At 35.9% G+C, this 16,984-nt stretch overlaps 1 protein-coding gene across 3 annotated transcripts in view; it reads left to right on the forward strand.

Moving 5' to 3' along the window:
• TAX1BP1 (Tax1 binding protein 1) overlaps positions 1-16,984 on the forward strand; it is a 55,537-nt gene that overhangs the window by 32,636 nt on the left and 5,917 nt on the right. The window contains exons 7-16 of one of the 3 annotated variants that reach the window (XM_059467410.1): positions 144-234; positions 1,421-1,606; positions 4,767-4,994; positions 6,326-6,472; positions 7,680-7,773; positions 9,078-9,196; positions 10,327-10,452; positions 12,282-12,353; positions 14,801-14,975; positions 15,308-15,453. In XM_059467410.1, the coding sequence (XP_059323393.1) occupies positions 144-234; positions 1,421-1,606; positions 4,767-4,994; positions 6,326-6,472; positions 7,680-7,773; positions 9,078-9,196; positions 10,327-10,452; positions 12,282-12,353; positions 14,801-14,975; positions 15,308-15,453 (1,384 nt within the window). The remainder of the gene's footprint in view (positions 1-143; positions 235-1,420; positions 1,607-4,766; positions 4,995-6,325; positions 6,473-7,679; positions 7,774-9,077; positions 9,197-10,326; positions 10,453-12,281; positions 12,354-14,800; positions 14,976-15,307; positions 15,454-16,984) is intronic. The other 2 variants (XM_059467419.1, XM_059467428.1) reach the window with 2 other exon arrangements.

Here is a 16,984-nt window from a genome sequence, read left to right on the forward strand (position 1 = left end):
TCCTTACATTCCTTATTTTACTTCTTTTTCCCCAGAGGTGTTTTTTTTTTAACTAGCAATATTTATTATATGCCTTAATAGTATTAATACATATTTATTATATGTATTAATAGTTCTGTACCATTAATTCTTCAATGTTTTAGTCTGAAGGACAAACTGAAGAAAGTGATGCTTGAGAAGGAGCAACTGGAATGTGTGTTAAAGACAGAAAAGGATGAAAAAGAACTTTATAAGGTAACTTTATTACATGTACCTGTATACACTGGAATGAAGTGGTTTGAAATAAAGGTAATAATGGTTTATAGAGAAGTCTGATAAATTGAATTTGTTAAGGAAAAAAGGAAATAGGTACCTTCTGTGAACATATCTTTAAGGTAGTTATAGATGTTCTCATATAAAAATGAATGAGGAAAACAGCATCTGAATTCAACCATGTTATAAAAAGGTCTCTAAAAAGGAGAATGAATCACCAGTTTATTAAAGCTCAGACCCAGTAACAAAAAATAATACATTCTAGTGAGAAAATTCTTTAGTTATACAGTGCATCACACAATAAGTGATCATCTTTAACACACTTTTTCATAACTAAAATACTTCTTAGTAATTTAAATTCCCTCTCCAGACTTTGTTTTCTAAATCCTTCTTCTTGAGCCTTGTATATAACACTGAGAAGCTTAAGTAGATTCTCCATTGCATTGGTTTTTACTGGCATGGCCTATTTCTTTTGCTGGTGTTGAGAGACACCCATATATAGAATAAAATACACTGCCACCCTCCCTCCCCCAAAACAGAAAAAATTTAATGTGCAAAAATAGTGAAATCCATAGGTTGTGTGAAACAGATCAAGTGTATTTAAAAGATTATTTCTGTTCCTAGATTGTAAAATCTCAAAGCATATTTTACAAGCTTGGAATCCCTTTGTAAATAACACGGATCTTCTGGTCTGTGTGGAAAACACTTGAGTGTAGGAGCTATTTTGCATTATTGTAGGCAGATATAGAAGGAGTTTGCTGTCATTGAAAATTAATATTCCTGATGTAGACCTGTTCGCTTAGATGACTGTGAGCAGTTACTACTAGAAATTTAATTTCTCTTTAGTTTTCTTCAAGTCATTTCTCTTTTGCTTGTCCAGCATTTGTGAGGAGAGGAGTTCTGAATAACTTAATGCGATGTGGAGAGAAATTAGGGCTTAAACTTCTAGCTGTAGAGTGGAGCTATTGTTAGGTAACCATGCTGAGAGAATTCTAGACAGAAAGTTTGGGCTAGAGGGCAGTGATAATATCAAATATTTAATTTTTCTCTTTACTAGTTCTAATCTGCCTCAAATTAGAATAGATTAGAATTTAGTGAGCACATAAATAAATAGGTGAACAGTAGTTCTAACGTGGAAGAAGTTTGACATGTTTTAGCATCATTGCAGATACACTTGAAGAATACAGAAATAGAAAACACCAGACTAGTAAAAGAAATCCAGACCTTTAAGAATTTGGATGCAAACAAAGAAAACATGATATCGTATTATAAAGAGGAGGTTGGCAGATTACAGCTATTAATAGCTGAAAAAGAAAATATGAAGAAAGCTATTTTGCACTCTTCATCAGACAAGGTAAGCAGTACTCAATATAATTGGCCTGATTTGAATAAACATGTCTAATGTTGTATGTGCTTGACAAAAGAAAGGAAGAAGTTGAAGAAATCACCAGAGTATAGGCTAAGAGGCATGAGGATTATGATGTTCTCTGTAGATGCAGAAAATGATGAAAAGACTGAAATGTGTTCTAGTATTGCACCTTTTGAGCTGGTTGAAGTCTCACGTGATGAACTGAAATTAACTATGTGTGGAAAGGTGATTTTTGAGTTCAGTAAAAGTGGTCTGCTCCTGCATTGCTTTTAGCTTTGTGAAAAATGAAAGGAGGTTGAAGAAAAAGTTTGTAGTGAGTGTAGCTGTGTTGAGACTGTAGAGGGTGATGGAGAAGAAAAGAGGAGGCATGGAAAGATTGCTGAAGGACTTCTTAGGTGAATGTGCTGTCGAGCTACAATGCTGAGAACTCTGCAGTGACAGTAGGGTTTTGAAGGAAGAGGTGCCTTAGTGTACCCTGTGGCAGCACTGTGATTAGCAAGCAGTGTGGTATAACAGGAGAGTGAAATTGCTGAAGAACTCATATTTATGCTGTCTGTGGTCCACATGGGGTTGCTTCAGACTTACTTCTAGTTGGGTGCTGTGGATGCCTATACTGGATTTGTGTAGGTTTTGGTTGTGGCTTCTGTGAGGAGTGGCTTCTGTGAGAAGCTGCCAGAAGCTTCCCCTGAGAACTGATACCAGCCAATGCCTGACAGAGCCAATGGACCCATTTCTGGCCAAGGCTGAGCCTGCGGGTGATGATGGCAGCACCTCTGGGATAACAGATTAAAGAAGACTATGGGAGAGGGGGAAACTGTGTGAGAGAAATTGCAGCTGAAGAGTGAAAACATGAGAGACAGAACGTTGCAGACATCGGGGTCAGTGAAGGAGGGCAAAAGGTCCAGGTGTTGGAGCAGCCCATGGTGAAGACCCTGGTGAGATAAACTGCCTCCTGCATCCTGTGGAGGACCCCATGCTGGAGAGGGTGGATGTGCCTGAAGAAAGCTGTGACTCTGCACTGGAGCAGATTTGCTGGCAGGACCTGTGACCCCACAGGGGACCTGTGCTGGAGCTGTCTGTTCCTGGAGGACTGCACCCCATGGATGGGATCCTACACTGGAACAGTTCATGCAGAACTGCAGCCTGTGGGAAGGATGTGTGTTGAAGTTTGTAGAGGAGTGTCTCCCATGGGAGGGACCCTACACTGGAGCAGAGGAAGAGAGTGAGGAGTCCTCTCCCCCTGAGGAGGAAGGAGCAGCAAAGACAACGTGTGATGAATTGACTGCAGCCTCCCTTCCCCGTCCTGGCTGTGCTGCTGGAAGAGAGGAGATAGAGAATTTGGGAGTGAAGTCGAATTTGAAAAGAGGAGGTGGGGTCTGAGTGTGTTAAGATTTGGTTTTATTTCTCATTATCCTATTCTGATTTGACTGGTAATAAATTAGATTAATTTTCCCCCTAAGTTGAGTCTGTTTTTGCCCATGACAGTACTTGCTAAGTGATCTCTCTGTGTCCTCATCACAACCCACAAGCCTTTTGTTATATTCTCCCCCTTATCCAACTGAGGAGGGGAATTGTGGAGTGGCTTTGGTGGGCACCTGGCATCCAGCCAGGCAAAACCCACAATAGAATAACCATTAGGTGTTTTTTCCTGATGTACATCATCCTCCATTTCATCCAAAAGGAATGCAGTTTCTGCGCCCTGAGATTGTTCTCTGATCTGCAGTGTGATAGGCAGTAATGAAATTTACTGGGAGTTTTGCTTTACAAATATGCTCTTGATCCAAATTAGACAGTCAGTTTAGACATAGCCTTTGAGGCCAGCATGGAAAAGTCAGATTATGCAGGCATCTTTCTGGTGCATCTTGCCAATCTTTTCACAGCAAAGCCACTTGGATCTCAAAAGACTAGAAATTGTTTTAAAGTAATATGAGTTATGAATATAATATTGAAGTGGAAAAGTAGTGCTGTTGAGAGTGGACATAGAGTTTAAAAAGGGCATACTGTCTAGCTTTAAGTTACATCTTATTTTAGTGTCTTTCTTGCTTTTTTGTTTCTGAATGTGTTAAATTACTACTGTGTTTTATTTTGAAGGGAGGGGATATGTGTTAGTACTGAAGCAACCAAACATTTATTAATCTTAAATTGCTTTTGGTGTTTCTGGTGGGATCATTAATATTTTTATCTCAAATGGTGAAACTGCAGATATTTACTGAAATATGTTACCAATGTATCATGTGCTGTAAAAATAGCTAAGAGACAGGACTTCAGGGCATTTATTTGTCTATACATCTTCAGAAATGGTTACAAAGTGTATTAGTATTCCTCTGAACTTCTGTGATATTAAAAAAAATGACCAAATAATGGACTAGAGATAGCTGAATTTATGTCTGGACTCAAGAACAAGATGATTATGCCATCAGGGAGCCTAGAGGCAGTGACTGCTTTATATAGTAGCTTCTTTTAAAAATAAATTTAAAATTACATTTTGTAATCCTGGCCTTCTTGGAGGAGTGAGAGGCTGGTAGTTCAGCTTGGTCAGTGGGCTCTTGGGTTGCCCTGTGTGCTTAGTGCTACATGCTGCAGCTTGCTCTTCATTACTATTTGTTCTCTCTTCCCTCTGGAAAGTTTGTTGTGCAAGATCTTGGGAAATAGAGCTGTGAGAAAAACATCCCAAAGCTGCTTTACAGTGTTTCATATCAACCATTTGTAGGCACTGTAAAACCTCTTGCTCTGTTGATACTTTCAGTGTGTTTCTGTGGGATGAACTTTGCTTTTGATGCTGGAGTCCTACAGTGATAAGAGCAGAGATATAGAAAACAGACTTTTTTTGGCCATAGATTTAAAACTGAAGCTGAAATTCCAACAAAAATCCAGAATTGAAACTTCTAGTTCATAGTGAAACTATTTCACTACAAAGTAAAGTTTGCCTTTATTTCACAGTGAAATAAATTTGCGTGTCATTGCTGGGAGAGAAGACAAGTGGGGAAAGTAGTACTCGTGTACTGACTTCTTGATGTAGTAGTTTTGCTAAAGCCACCAGGAAATGTTGCTTTTCCTTTCAGATGTTTCTAATCCCTTTACCAGCCTGTATTTAAGCTTTGAATTAAGAAATTATGAATTCTCTTCCATCTCTTCTCTTTCCTAGGACGAGGCAAGTATTTTGAAAGAGCAGCTTCGGAAAGCTGAGGATCAGATTCAGGCTAGCAAACAAGAAGCTGTTCTCATGTCAAAAGAGCTGAGTGATGCAGTAAATGTGCGGGACAAGACGATGGCAGATCTTCACAGTGCACGGCTGGAAAATGAAAAATTCAAAAAGCAACTTGCTGAAGCTTTAGCTGAACTCATAAAAATCACAACTTTGAAAAATGAGCAGGTAAATTTTTAGTATTGAAGTTTATCTGTATTTATAAAATCATTACTGGGAATAAAATAGGTTTCTGGATGATTAGTGCAAATAATTATCAAATTTTCTGTTAGCATTCCATATACTACCTTAAATCAAGTGCATGTTATCTGATTTGGAAGTTTGGTCAGAAAGGAGGTTTCTGCTCTTACTCACATCTACTTCTCCCCACATTATTTTCACAGAATAATGCAGTATCTATGTTATTTTGAATCCTCTCCCTGTCTTAATTCTGTTAAGTGAATTAAGACAGGGAGAGGATTCAAAATAACATAGATATTATAGTAGCATTATATTCATTCAAATAAGAAAATATATTGGTAGAAACTTGGGTTATTTCATAATGTTCTTTTGTCATTGATAGATTCTGTATGTCCTTCCTTTAAAGTCCTTCCAATATTTGTAATCAAAGTTAATTTGCTTTAAGTATTTAAAAGTATAAAAATATTAATGTAATGAAAACTGTCTTGACCTTAGTCTTGGATAAAAGTATAGTGAGATAACATACATTTCAACATTTTGATGAAAGTTAGCTTTATCAAGGGTCTTCAGTGACTGCAACTGTATTGCATTCATTTGCTACTAGGATTACTGTAATGATGTAACTGTTAGAAGAAAATATATTGAGTTGAACACAATTAAAATAATACTGTAATATTACAACACTCAAAAGAACTATCATATTTAAAATGTCAAAGAATTGCATGTTTTTTCCCTGTGAGTTTCAGTTGTGTTTTGAAATGTGCTTTGAAATGTATAATGAAAGAAGTAGCAAGCCATCTGAATGCCTCCAGTTAGCAGAAAGTATCCAAGCATGGGCTGTGTCTGGTTGCTGGATGTGGTTTGTGTAGCTCATGTATCAGTGTAGTGGCACCATGGAACACTCCCAGGTGAAACCTAGTGAGTGCAAGGGAATAGTTGTGGCCTCTGCACTTCTGCTGTGTGGCTATACTTGTCTGTAGGGTAGCTGGAACGCCCCCTGGAAGGTGTTTAGACTTTTCCCATACATTCAGACTTTAGATACACATTAATGAACCCATAAAATAAGAATCTTCTTTACCTGCCTCTCATATTGCACCAGTGCCTGTTTACGTCCCTCACTGTGTCCTGCTTGGAATGAATCATATTCTGCTTCTCTCTGTGCTCTACTGCTTGTGCTATTCCTTTCTTTCCCAGAAAGAGAACAGGAGCTTCAGTACTTACATGGAACATTATGCTTTTTTAATTGAAAAAAGACTTTTTAGGAAATAGTGGTATTTGAACAAAAGGGACAGCAGTTTCTGGGTTTGCTTTTTTTTAAGGAAGCTTCAAACGCAGTGGAACAGGAACTGCGCAGAGAAGTTGAAGATCTGAAGCTTCGTCTACAAATGGCTGCTGACCATTACAAAGAGAAATTCAAAGAATGTCAAAAACTTCAAAAACAAGTAAACAAGTTTACAGAACAGGCAGTAAGTAGTAGAATGGGATAAGTTGCACTTGCTTTTTTGGTAGCATTTCAAAATAAATTTAATTTCCTTCTGTGAAAAATAATGCTTTAAAAAAGGATTAAAATGTGTGGTAAGCAATGACTCTTTACCATTTCCTTTCACAAACTTGCTTGTGAAAATACTTCTATCATTCTCTTTAGGTAGTTGTCCAAACCAAGCATAGAATTTATAGTAGCTGGTGTAGAAGCCTAGTAGAGTTTGGATGAACCTATAAGCATTACATTGTTCAAGGAAGAACTGAAGCTGGGAAAATCCATAATTACTACCTCTGTCCAGTACCACCACAAAAAAGCCCAACAAAAAATCCCAAGCCCAAAAGTGGGGAAATAGAGAACTTGAAGTAGGGTTTAAAAGCCAAGTGGGAAAGAAGTCTCCACAACACAATATGGAGTTGTATTCCATATGTATTTTGTAATCTTAGGACTCTTCCAAGATCTGTTTCATAAATAAATGAATCTTTTGAATGATGATATAAGTCTTAGTCCACCTAGTAACTGAACTTGTCAGCCAATTTCAGATTTGAGGGCAGAGTTCTTCAGAATTTTGTAAAAATTAGAGTTGGAGAGGAGCTGAAACAGGGAAAAGGCCTATGTGCAACGGCAAGATGCACAGATATGAATTCTTAAGAAAACCAGACTTAAGTATTTCTCTTACCCACAGAACATTGCATAAAAACTCATCTTCTCATCCAGAAGGTCAGTGGTGAATGAGGTGTCATATCAGAGCACCTGTGGCTTTTCCTTAAAAATCTTCCTTATCTTTGGCAATGTTGTACATCTTACAGCAAACACCAGATTTTATTGCTTTCACTCCAGAAGTCCAACAGGCATTTCTGATACAGACTCAATTTTTCTAGTGGAGTATTAGATTTAAGTTAATGAATTAAAGTGTAACTGATTCACTAGAAAATGGGATTTTTCTAATAATTTGCTCAGAAATTATTCTTTCTAGGGCAAAAGACCTTCATCAAGTAAGATGATAAAAATCATAGTCTGAAGCAATTTCAGTCTTAGTAGAATTAAATGTTTTTGTATCTTTATCATTACCCACTGTTTAAATGAATGGTTTTGTCTAATTTTGGAGCAAATGATGCATTTTGCAAGATACTTTACTTTGTGTTTTGGCTTTCATTTAATCAAGTACCAAAACAAAATTTCTTTTCACAAAGAAAAATGCAGGGCATCAACAGAAACCGACAGATGCATCTAACATTGAGACAGCTACTGCCATCCTTACAGACAAAAAGTTGTCTGCATCTCCAGGTATCAACAGCTTACATTTTGTCTGCCTTTATAAGCCTGAAAGTGTTGTCTATGTAAAGTAGTCACTAATAGTATTTGTAGTGTAGAGTAGGTGGACTTGTTCTTCTGATTAAAACATTAATTAGAGATGTGAAGATTGAGCTGAATGTTTTGTCTCTTACCAAGTGGTAACAATCATAAATAAGTTCATGTATCAGTTAAGTTGCTATTTTTTAATGTCAGTAGAACTGAACTCTTGAATTTCTGGTTGATGGTTAACAGAGATGGTTTTGCCAAGCTAAGAAACAGTTTTTTGAAAAAAAAAAAAAAACTTACTCAATTTTTCGATATAACACCACAGTAATTTTGTAGTAATGTTATTATGACTATCCACTATAACATTCTGCTGTAAATCAATCTGCTGAAAAGTTCTGATTATGTGATGGCAAGGTCAAGTCAACTGCCTATTTTCATGAATTATAGGTGTAGTGGTTTATAAGAAAATGTTTATAATTATTATGAACTATTAAGCTATTGCAAAAATAATTTTCTAAAATTTCAATATGTAATAGGTTAAAACTGAAGAAGAAATCTTTCACTATGAGGCTGGTGAGGCATTGTAACAGGCTTCATTCCCAAAGGACTTATGAATGCCCCATGCCCTGGAGTGTTTAAGGCCAGGTTGGATGGGGTTCTGAGCAGCATGGTGTGTAGTGGAGGGTGTCCCTGCCCATGGCAGGGGGATTGGAGCTAGAGGATCTTTAAGGTCCTTTCCAGCCCAAACCATTCTGTGATTTTATCATTGTTTAAATTGATAAATGCCAAAAAATGCTGATTAGCTTTTTCTGTGTTATTTTATAACTGACAGATTCTTGCTTTCTGTAAAGACCAAAGGTTGTAATTTCTATTAGTTTCCTCCTGTCTGAAGTAAATTCAAGTGTTTTTTAAAACAAACAATCCCAACAAGCTCAGTGGTTGTGTGTGATGAAGTAGTTTGCTGAGATGCTTCCCTATTTTTATGTAAGAATAGAGTATTTAGAATGATAGCATACATATTTTGGTGTTTGTTTTGTTTTCTTTCTTGGGAAAGTACTACATACGTGTGTATTTATGTTGATCTTCTCTTGATGTGAGAGAACTGAACGCAGATGTGCCAGTACGGTTGCTGATCATACATAGCACATAATGCTGATTGTCTCTGCTTTGGATAACATGGAGCACTCTGGTTTTGATGCACTCTCAAATCTGGGCTGTCATCTCTCTTACACAAACTTTATGGAAGAAAAAAAAATCCATGTTTTTGTTTTTTTCTTCAATGTTCACAGTTAGCCCCATTTCACCTGACATAGTTTCGGAATCCGTGGTAAAGGAGCAAGTGCGTGAGATGAATAAAGAGATTGCTGAGAAAACAGAGAAGTATAAGAAATGCAAGCAAATGTTGGCAGTAAGTAAACAGCTGCTTTGGAAAGCTGAACAAAAAGTAGCTGTAGATGCTAGGCCTTAAGACCACAAGGCCTACCCAGCTGAGTTGCCTTCCTTTTTTGTGTGATACACCGTGATTATGGTAGAAATTTTAACATTAGAAAACACATTTTTGTTCAGTCAGCTCTTGACTGTGTATTTAGAGGGTCCCAACAAGGAAAACCAAGATACAGTAAAACAAATGTCCACATGCTTAAGGTTTTAAATACTTTCTATTCTTACATTAAGTGTAATTGCTCTTATAAATCAAATTCAGCAGGGTTCTGTAAACCAGCTGATGTTTGGAACGAGTGTGGCAGTGTTGATCTGGTACACTGTCCAAAGCAAAGTAACTTTTCCCTGTTGCTTGTCATGGCTTTTACAGTGTTTTCAGACCCGAGTGGGTTTTTCCACCTACCTTGGGCTCAGTCATACATAAAGGCATTTATTTGGTTGTCTCAACCAAAGTTGGCACTTAATTTTCATTTAGCCAGTTTGGATGTGTGTATAATGATGGCGTATTGCATCAGTGGCGCTGGTGAAAAGTTCAGAACAGTTCAAGAAATTGTTTCTGAGTGTTGTCTTGTCTGTCTTCATTTTGTGTCTTGTTTTATCACAATGATACCATTCTATTTTAGTAGGTTTTCCAGGATGTAATAACTGTCCTGTAATTTTGTTCATGACCCTGTCCATGGAGAGCCTGCATTGGCTTCTGCTGGATGTTTATTCCATAGTGATTTTTGAAGAAAGCTTTGCCTGTGACCTTCTGGATGAAAGATACTTAGGTTGTGAAAGTCACTTGGGAGAGGTTTTATATTGAAGTGAGGTACTTGAAAGAATAGTCAGGGTTAGTAATATTAGGGTACAAAGAAACTTGAAACTGTGAAACTGAAGAGGAATGTCAGCTTGTTGAAAACTAAGGGAAAGAAATGCTTATTGAACATAATTTATGCAGTGTTCTGTGGTCCTGACCATTTCAGAGTCTTGAGTCAGGCTTGTAGAAGCCATTTGTAAATGGTCTCATTTTAAAAGCATGGAGTGATATTTTTGGGGGTGGGAGGGAGAATCTCTTAAGACTATAAATATTTCATGCTGTGGTATAAACTACTTTAGGATGAGAAGATGAAATGCAGTGTTTATGCTGATGAATTAGCTAAACTGGAGCTGAAGTGGAAAGAACAAGTGAAAATCAATGAGGGTATAAAATTACAGCTGGCAGCAATGGAAGATCAGTATAAGGTAAGTTACAGATTTTGGTTATGACAATTAATGGTTACTTCTGCTTAACATGGCTGCTTATTTCTGATAGTTCAAGTAATGAAGAACTTTAATAGGGAAAGCACACTAAATACATTTTTGCTGTAAATACAAATTCTGCTCTTGAAGAAACAATACAGTCTTGTAATGTTTCTTTTAAAGTAAAAGAGATCTGCTAAGACCTACTATCACCTGGCCATCAGTTTTTTAATACTGTGGATTTAGACAAACCCCTAAATGATGTAGTCTTGTATACAGGGAAAAAAAGTGCAAGGAATTTCTACTTTCCTGCTGCTTGCTGTAATGCTAACAGGAAGGTTGATTGGTGTGTTTGTCTAAAATCTTCATATTCTATATTGGATTACCAGTGTAGTAATGTCTAATTCATTTTACCTGAAGTCAGTAGAGAGAGGGAGGAGTGATCCATTGTTTTTAAAATCATGCAAGAATTTTATGTGGAGAACCTCAGCTATGGTCTTGGTATAGTGATGTAACACATTCACCAGAAAGTCAAGTATAGTGGGCAGCTTTAGCTTACAAGGGGCCTTAATCTTTGAGGTTATGTGATAGCAATGCTTATGCTGAATTTGTTTTTTAGGTCAATAGGGATGACATAAGAGCAACAAATGTTCATGAGACCAGCTTTTCTGCTGGTTCTCAGTCTCATGGTGATAATCCAGTTGACTCTGTTGCCTGTTTTTGCTCATTGTGATGAAAAATAATTAAACTGAACTGTGACTGTATTGGTTCTACTAGGAACCCCTTTTTATTAGGAATTACAGCACTTTTTCTTGATAAAATGCTGAATTGTTCTACAGTTTCTTTCAGTACTCCATTTGCCATATTTTTCTGACACTTTCCAAAGCTCTTAATTTCAGTTTTATAAAATGTATGACTCTTTCCAGTTTATTTAACTAATTAGCAGTGATCTGTTGCCATGCATAATTTAATGTGAAGTAAGTTTAACTTCTCAACAGCAGGTGTAATAAATAATTGGTTCTACGATTGAAAACATTTTGACTGCAATTAAAAATTTGCCATAATTCAGGAGGGTGCAGGTGGTACAGAAAAAGTGAGCTTTTTTTGCCAGTCAGGAGATTTTGCTCCATTGACCTAAACTAGGAGAAGGAATATCAGAATTGAAAAAAATGTATAAGCAGTTATGCCAAGCATTGAGCTTTGATATTAGAAAAACAGGGGAAGAGGCAGTCTCTAAACAAAGTAGAATACTAGTAAAATAGTCCTTTGTAGTGAGAGATTATTTAAATCATCATTTTGAAGCCAGGAAGAGTTGTGTAATGTGTCAGTTGCACCTCCTCCCAGAGCACCCAATAGAGACACAACGTAGATGTTCGTGAAACAAATTTAGTGTCTCTGAGGCAGGAGTAGCTTTTGGTTCTCTCAAGTTCTGTGGTGGGACATATGAAATGCCAAGAGATTTCTTCAGAAATAATGAGATGAGGCTTTCAGACCTTCAGCTGTGTCTGTGCAGTGGTGCCCCTCCTGCCATTGGTGGCACTGATATAACTCCTTGTTTTTAACACAGAATTTTCGCATTCCACAACTGTTTAGTGAAAACTGGCAAGAAAAGGCTGCTGATTAACTGCTGTTATGCAGCAGATAAAACTTTGTGAGAATTGTTGGGCAGGATTTATAGTAACACTCACTATGTGTTGCATGTAACTCTAGTAGACAAAACTGTTTTCATCTGAAAGATGAACTTAATCAGGGACCTTTGTTTTCACCATGTAACATGCAGGGAAATAGTTTCCATTCACTAATACAAGAATCTTAATCTTCTTTTCATACAGATTCAGCTGGCAGAAAAAGAGAGACGAATAAAGGAACTGGCATCACAGTTGGAACTCTTTACCAGTGAGAAGGTATTGTCACACATTCTGAAATACTAATGCAATGTAGAAGTACGTCTGAGCTATTATATGGCAATTAATTGAAGCCAAATTTTACTGAAAAGTGAAATAATGATATGTATTTATTACATTCAGATAGTATTGTATGGTATTGTGCAAAGTTTGGATTTTTCTTTGAAACATCATTTGATTGCCTTACAATTCCAGTATGAAGAAATACTTAATGAAAACCATTCATTTTAATAGTGATAAACTGAAAAAACCACAAACTTTCAGATTAAGCTAGTTAATTTTTTGTAGAATTCTAGATTGTCAAGTAGTTGGTATTTATCTTCTTTTTAAGCCAAGGATATTATTTTTAATAGATCTCTTATATTTTTCTTGTTGAAAAGAAATGAAATTTAAGTTTGAATTTTGGTGAGGCTAGTTTAGGTGGAGGGAGTAATTTTAAACACCATACATAAGAACAACAACTATAATAATAATAATGTATGAAGCTTATAAAAGCTTGGAACTTTGTCCACCAAATTTGTAGATATTTACATTACAGAGAAGAATCAAAGTGCCTTTCTAGACTAGACCCATGATTAAAAGGTTAAGCATGGGGTAGTAGTAAACAGCATTTCAGTTTGTACTCATGATCAGTGTTTGTTTATAAACTAAGCATAGCTTTCTAAAAATGGTCATTTGCTGTCTCTTCAAACCTATGAAATGACTTTGTTTCTTTTTTATTTACATACTTAGATAGCCTTTGTTTTTTTTGTTTTTTTTTTGGTTTTTTTTAATCGTTCTCTACCCTAGCTGTCCAACTTCTGGCTAAGGTTTTTTTGCACCATCTTTTTACAGTCATGTTGATCTACATTGTGTTTCAATTGTATGTAACGCTAAAATTAAACTACTAATGCTACTACCTCTCATTTAAAACTGCTTCTGGATTGCAGAAGCAATTGGTTTTAAAAAGGAAAATCTTGATTTCATTGCTAATTGATTGTTGCTGCTTTGTATTGAGTAAATATTAATTCCTTAGATTTTACACACCAAAATGTGCAATCCTAGCTTTTTAGTCTTACCTGTTTTAATTATATGTTCCTTTTAGTTTATAAATCTAAAGTAACTCTGGCATAGTTTTATATTGTAACTAGAGGATGGATGCCATCCATTACATGAGGTCTTTTTGCACTTGAGTAGTGTTTTGTTTTTCAGAGTAGTTATTGGTACTTGATTTTTGCATTTTTCTGTGCAAGAGGTTGATCTGAAATTCACCTGTTTGCAAGAAAAAAAAATTAAATTGTCCCTTTTTTAAACAGGCTTTTAATTCTTACAGAGTTGAGCTGGCAGTTGAAGCTTTGGTTTTAAGTTTCAATTTAAAATCTTTCAGGGAAAAGACACCCTTCAGTCTTTGAGGGTTTTGTTAGCATCATGTCAACAAATATTAAACATGAACCCAGAGAACCCAGAAGAAAATACTAATCAGAAAGAACATTGCTGGAAAGCATGTCTGCCTTAACAGTACCTATTTTTTAATTATTGTTTTCATATTTATATCTCAGAATTTTTTGCTTGGTTCTGAATTTAAATGGCGTATTCCTTTTCATATTCACGGCATTTTGCTCTCTCTCCCTTAACCCACTTTGTTGAATGGAAGGATGAGAAAGATTTTTATTGGGATAAATTACAGCTGATGCATTGACCACACTGAAGTCACTTTAATTAGTGTCTTTTAAGATCTATACTGGCTTAGAGTTTTAATGGTTTCTAAGTTATAAAACCCCTTTATAGTTTGTAATTACTATCATATGTATGGTTTACGTGCAGGAACCCAGAATTTTAAGTATATTAATTTTTTGAAGAGTTCTGTTTGATCATTTCTGAAAGAATGATCTGATTCAAATATTGCTGTCAAATATCAGAAGGGATCCAGTGCAATGTACTTAATAGTTCACAAATGTCTGTTGCTCATTAATTCATATGGAATTATATCAAGTATGTACATAGATGTGGTCCACATACTAAAATGCTACATTTTTGAATGGTATGGTATGGTATGATATGAAAAAAAAAAAAAGGGTTTTTTTTTTTAAATTTTAACTTTTAAAAACTTTTCTCACTGCGCATTATCTTTAGTTATTGTTAGTCCACTGATTTTTACTGATTTAGCTAATTTTTCTTTATTGTAAAAAGGATGCAGACACTTGAAAAACATGGAAGTTCTGTTCATGTAATTAGAACAAACTGACAACAAATCAAGAAAAAAATAATATCTTTTAAAAATATCTTCCTTGTCTTTTTTTTTCTTCATTGACTATTTTTGGTATTTATGGTATACTGGGCATAAGGTCAAAATGAAAATACAGTAGGAAGGTTAGCAGATTTTTTCTTGTAAAAAGATATTTCATAAACATTTCAAATTTTGCTAGGACTCCATAGGTTAACTCCATTTTGAACTTTGCATTATTTAGGAGCTTGGCAGGACACCAGGAGATCAGGCTGGAAGGATGATGGAAGGACAGACCTCACAGCAGACATTACATTTTCGCAACCCATACTCAGAGGAAAATGGACCAGTTCCTGCAGTGCCAAGTAGACTACCAGTATTGCAATATGGAAACCCTTATGCAATTCAGGAAAGAAGAGGTAAATAAACTTCACACCCCCCAATATAATTTCTCCCTCTGTTTCAAAAGCAGTGCCTATTGAATGCAGGTTAAGTACCAACAGTCTTCAAACTGGTTTACAGAGCCTTTTCTGACTGATGAACACCAGCATAGGGCCTTTATTTTATGATGGGAATCAATAAGATAAACAAAGTTTTAAACATCATTGCAAGAAACTGATTCTCTCCTATTGTTTTATATTATCTAAACCAAAAATGTGTTTGACTCTGGATTTTTAAAGGTAAGGTAGCAAGTCTGTAATCTCAAAATACAGTCCACTGAACAAAGATGTCCTAATTAATTTTTCTTCAGATGGAGCAGATGGCGCTTTTAATCCTGATGAGATCCAAAGACCACCTGTTAGAAGTTCCTTTTGGGAGCTAGATGATGTAGTGTGTAGCCAGCCTTCACGCAATCTCAGTCGGCCTGATGGTTTAGAAGATCCTGAGGATAGCAATGCAAGTTACCTTTTTTTCTTATTTCTTTTCCTTGATATAGTTACTGATGAGTTACCTAGAGTTTCACATGGGTTTTCCATAGCTGATAAACCTGATTTATTGTTATGTAAATTTGGAATTGGTTTTTCTTTTTCCTGAAAAATACTTTTGCTTGCTGTGAAAGGGAAAACTCCACTGATGACATTGTACTTGTTCCCCTAATCTCTTGAGTTACTGACAGCTTATTTTGGTATTAGGACAGTAGCTTCTTAATTTTTTTAAGTACTAAAGTAAAAAAAGTCAGGTAATCTCAACTCATTATTTCTGTCTCCTGTATGGTAGAATGAGAATTCAAAATGTAGCCACATCTCCCTCATTTTATTATAGGAATATAGGAACTAAAGTGGAAGAGAACAAATAAAAATGTAAAGGATTCAGATACCAGTATTTTCAGTTAAATACCTACTGTAAATTGGTATCCTAATAGATACATTATTCTAATCTGTTAATCTTTTGTTCTGTCTTCTGCAAGTCAGCATTTATTAATTTCCATTTTGAATGCTTTTTGGTATTGGACATGTGTTAGAAAGAGCTTAATTGACTATTGCCTAAAGCTGATTGAACTGAAAGAGATGCATTTGCAATGATTTTTTTTTCTTTTAGGGCTTTGGATGTTTTAAGTTTCTGGTTAGCTTTTCTTTATAGTACAGCTAACTTGCACATTCTAGTATAAAAAATTGGCTTCTGTAATAAATTGGACTGTATGTCTTCATTTGAACAGGAACAGACCTATTACTCTTTGTTATTCCAAGTACTCTTGCACCTTCAGAAATATTAAACAAGAAATACCTTTCTGCAAAGTATTGTGCTCTTTGCAAATACAGTGGTATCATGACCTGTTTCTCATTTAGTCTAGTTTGCCACATTTAATTGCTATTAACCTTTGCAGAAACTGATCAGTGTTCAGACAGGCATGATTTTAGCCCTGGTGCTCAGCACCTATAATGGAGAAAAATGTATTTCTCCCTCCTACCTTTTGCTCCCAATGTCTATTACTGTGAATAATTAGAGAAACTGTCAGAGCTTTTGCAGCCTGCTCAAGATCTCGAATGTGAGCTTAATGCTGTCCCCACCTTTACTTCACATTTTGCATATTTAATCTGATCATTCTTGACGTAGCTATTACATCTGACAAGCTCTTCTCTTCTTTAGTCATCTGCTGCAGTTTAATTAGCAGGGTGTTTTCTCTGATCTATGTGCTTTGCCCTCTTGCAAACCCAAGAGAAACAGTGCTAGAGTCTTGTGCTCATTTGCAGACACAGCTTGGATTTTTGTAATGAGGTGGAATATAACAGGCTTAAATAAAGTTCAGCTTGAGAAAAGGTGCCTTTAAATCAAATAACTTGTATCTTTATTTTTATTTGCAATTGAGAATCAGTTGCTTGTTCGTCACCCAAATAGACTGTATGTATAGTGTAGAAATTTTTATGGAAATGAGAAGCTGCAGAATCTTTCTAGGGAGACTTAGTAATATGCCAAAGATAAAACAGGT

This window comes from Ammospiza nelsoni, chromosome 1 (genome assembly GCF_027579445.1).
Source record: "Ammospiza nelsoni isolate bAmmNel1 chromosome 1, bAmmNel1.pri, whole genome shotgun sequence".
Classification (NCBI taxonomy): Eukaryota; Metazoa; Chordata; class Aves; order Passeriformes; family Passerellidae; genus Ammospiza; species Ammospiza nelsoni.